Source organism: Entamoeba dispar, genomic scaffold, assembly GCF_000209125.1.
Source record: "Entamoeba dispar SAW760 scf_1105229457723 genomic scaffold, whole genome shotgun sequence".
NCBI classification, from domain to species: domain Eukaryota; phylum Evosea; order Mastigamoebida; family Endamoebidae; genus Entamoeba; species Entamoeba dispar.
The window spans coordinates 1-1,454 of record NW_001852835.1 but is presented as its reverse complement, the minus strand read 5'-3'; the positions used below and the strand labels follow the sequence as shown (position 1 = coordinate 1,454).

General features: G+C 26.4%; 2 protein-coding genes across 2 annotated transcripts, besides 1 other annotated feature; both read left to right on the top strand.

Moving 5' to 3' along the window:
• Window positions 1–152: 152 nt before the first annotated feature.
• On the top strand, window positions 153–725 carry EDI_142840 (uncharacterized protein; the record flags this gene model as incomplete). The annotated part of the gene is made up of 1 exon (XM_001733648.1): window positions 153–725. The coding sequence occupies one exon, from the start codon at window positions 153–155 to the stop codon at window positions 723–725; it is 573 nt and encodes a 190-aa protein (XP_001733700.1).
• An 84-nt stretch (window positions 726–809) lies between these two features.
• Window positions 810–1,395, top strand: EDI_142830 (uncharacterized protein; the record flags this gene model as incomplete). The annotated part of the gene is made up of 3 exons (XM_001733647.1): window positions 810–834; window positions 902–906; window positions 985–1,395. The coding sequence occupies 3 exons, from the start codon at window positions 810–812 to the stop codon at window positions 1,393–1,395; spliced, it is 441 nt and encodes a 146-aa protein (XP_001733699.1).
• A 10-nt stretch (window positions 1,396–1,405) lies between these two features.
• Window positions 1,406–1,449: a sequence feature (AT_rich).
• The last annotated feature ends 5 nt before the right edge of the window (window positions 1,450–1,454 follow it).

Below are 1,454 nucleotides of genomic sequence, written 5' to 3'. Positions count from 1 at the left end.
AACATGATGTTATTTATAATGTATTATCTGATGTTGGAAGAATTCAAGTTAATTCTCCTAGTAGTTCATTTAGTTCACCTGATTATATTGAAAATGTTAAAATTAATGGTAATTCTTCATCAATAACTCCAATTAATACTTTATATGCTCCAATGATTTCTACATATGGTTCTTTTGTTGCAATTGGACTTTTTGGTTATACTGAAGGTTCAAAAGAACGTGTTGGAGGTGTAAAAATTTTCTTTGATAAATATTTAACTTCTACTGGTTCAGGAAGATTTGCATTAGTTTATAATTCTACTGGAACTACTACTTATGGATATGCTGGATATTCAATACAAATGAATAATAAAGTTCTTTATCTTGGAGGAAAATCAGAAATCCAAACAAATGGTGTATTAAAAGGAGTTTCTATTGACATTAGTAACTATACTGCTAAATATTGTATTGGTGTAAATTGTGAATGTGATGTTGGATACTTTTATTCAACATATATGAGACAATGTTATCCTCAAATTGGACAAAGTACAGCAATTATAGTTACAGTTTGCTGTTTCTTGTTGTTCTTCATTATTATTGCAATTATTGGTGTTTTATTGGCTTATTACATGAAATCTAAAGAACAAAAGAAAGATACTGATGACGAAGATTATCAACATGACGAAGAAGCTAATCCAATTATCGAAGACGATGATGAACCTCATTTAGATGGATTCAATGCATAATTCAAATTTCGTTTTGTTCATCATTTTGTTTTTTGGTTTGTTATACAAAAATTAGTTAAAATTGAAAGTTAGTAGAAAAGAAGTATGAAGCAAAATAAGGGACTAAGGAGTTAGAAAAAGAACGGCATTAAAAACTAGTTAATAAATAATTTCAAAATTGAGTCACAGTTGAGAAGAAAAAGTAATTTATTTGTTGTAGTTTGTTTTTATTTTATTAATTCATTTGGTTTAATAGAAAAATCAAATAATAAATATGTAGTGGGATTTTGAATCAAAACAACAAGATTCAATGATGTCAAGAAGTTATTATGAAGGATGTAATGTTGTCATTGTAGTATTTGATATTTCTGATAGAACAACATATGAAAGTGTTAAAGGATGGTTAAAAGATGTTGGGTATTATGCACCTAAAGATATTATTAAATATCTTGTAGGAAATAAAACTGATTTAGCTGCAAATAGAATTGTTTCTAGTCAAGAGGCAGAAGACCTTGCTAAAAGAGAAGGGTTTGAATATATTGAAACAAGTGCTAAATCAAATAATAATGTAGATGAATTGTTTCAACAAATTGGAAGATTATTAGTTCAAAATAATTTATTAATAACAACAAATACACCACAACCATTTCCTAAATTAAAGAAGAAAACACAGTGTTGTATTATTGTATAAAGAAATCATGATTTTTATATTAAGAATTTATTAAATTAAGAATAAAAAAAAATTCTCAT